Source organism: Emiliania huxleyi, assembly GCF_000372725.1.
Source record: "Emiliania huxleyi CCMP1516 unplaced genomic scaffold EMIHUscaffold_4500, whole genome shotgun sequence".
Lineage (NCBI taxonomy): Eukaryota > Haptophyta > Isochrysidales > Noelaerhabdaceae > Emiliania > Emiliania huxleyi.
The window spans coordinates 1-1,714 of NW_005198609.1; the positions used below are offsets into that span (position 1 = coordinate 1).

The following is a 1,714-nucleotide window of genomic DNA, read 5'->3' on the forward strand; positions in this document are numbered from 1 at the left end:
CCGGTACAAGTCAAACTGAGTCGGGTTCGCGCTTGTTGAATCCGACGAGGAGCTGTTCCGGGAACCTCTTTTTGTCACCACGTTCTGCGCTTTGCGCCCAGAAACGGGGTCAGATCGCGCGCGGCGGAAGATGGCGTCGTCGCGTCGATGCTCCAGAGATGAAAAATTCTCGTCGCCGCCGTCGTCCTGCATGTAGAGGAGCGTCTTGGAGTCCTCCGCCCAGAAGGCCTGCCGAATGCCGCGGTACCGGTCTTTCGTGATGACGCGATCGTCCGAAGCGCCGACGGTGCGGCACCAGACATTGAGGACGCCCTCGTCGGGTCGGAGGTAGGCGAGCAGCTTCCCGTCCGGGCTGATTATTGGAGAGGCGTATTCGGGGTTGCCAAAGAGCACTGACTTGGGGATGATGGCGTCGGAGGTGGTCGCAGCCATGCGAACGGCGGCGCGGGTTGCGGCATTGGAGGCACCATCAGCGACAGCGGTGGCCGACTGTGAGACGGCGTGCGTCCGAATCGGCAGCGTGCGATGCGTCCACGCGCAGCCCACGATGAGAGGGAGGTGGAGCAGCATCGCGTCCAGCAGGCTCGGCACAGAGGTCGCGTCAGCAGGCTTGGCAGCACAGAGCACGTCAGCAGGCTCGGCACAGAGGTCGCGTCGGCAGGCTCGGCACCTCGGCAGCAGGAGGTGTCCACAGGATTCCAGCTTTTTGCGGGGTAAGGTATGGTATCGTCGGCGCCAAAAGGGTGGGGGGGTATGGTCCTGGCCGCCGGAGGCGGCCTGCTCGACGGGTGGGGGGGTATGGTCAATCGCTGGAGCGGCCACGTTACAACAGGGTTCGAACCCAGTACACAGCCGCCGTACACAGCCGCGGACACGATGCCGACTCACGGCGGCCCCGGCCGCTTCGATACTGTCGCGGGCCTTCTCGCCGCGACGCCGCCTCATCTTCGGCTCCTGGACAGCTCGCTGCCCGACGACGCCGAGCGCGCCGCTGTGCGCAGCTGCTGCGCTGGTACGCTTGCGTCGTGCGTCGCACAGCTCGACGCTGCGATTGCACCGCATGCCGTCCGCATGATGGACGGGAGGCTTCCGACAAGCGACGCTTTCCGTGGCGACGACCACGATCTCAGCAAGCTGAAGGCGCTCAAAACTGTCGCCACGATGGTCCTGCAGGACGGACCGTGCTCTATCGCGAGGCCTGCGCGAGTCTCGTCCACGCGCGCTCCACCTTCTTCTCGGACCTCAACGCGGCGCTCGATGCCGATGTCTTTGATTCTGCCTTTCGATTCAAATCGCCGTCGTGGCTCGCGAAGCGCGCGGGGCATGAGCTGTTGGCGCGCGTACCGCTCGTGCGCGTGCCTTTGGCCAGCTATGGCGCGGAGGGCGGCGTGCGATGGCGGAGGCGGAGGTGGCGCCAGCGGAGGCGGCGGAGGCGGAGGCCGTTCCAGCGGAGGTGACCATGGTTCCAGCGGAGGTGACCATGGCGGAGGCGGCGCCGGCGGAGACCGCGCCCGCGCCCGCGCCCGAGGTGACCATGGCGGAGGCGGCGCCGGCGGAGACCGCGCCCGCGCCCGCGCCCGCGCTCGCACCGGCCGCGCCCGCGCCTGCGCCCGCGCCTGCGCCGGCACGCAAGGCCCTGGCGGCCTTTGCGGACATGCTCTGAGGGGTGAGCACGATTGCCGGCGGGTCACCTCGTTCCTAGGCGCAGCTGTTT

General features: G+C 67.7%; 1 protein-coding gene across 1 annotated transcript; it reads right to left on the reverse strand.

The window, feature by feature from the left end:
* Positions 1–78: 78 nt before the first annotated feature.
* Positions 79–1,656, reverse strand: EMIHUDRAFT_124218 (hypothetical protein; the record flags this gene model as incomplete). The annotated part of the gene is made up of 3 exons (XM_005768588.1): positions 79–670; positions 1,242–1,369; positions 1,459–1,656. Coding segments are annotated over 3 exons (918 nt in total), but the record flags the coding sequence as incomplete, so codon positions are not given.
* Between the last annotated feature and the right edge of the window lie 58 nt (positions 1,657–1,714).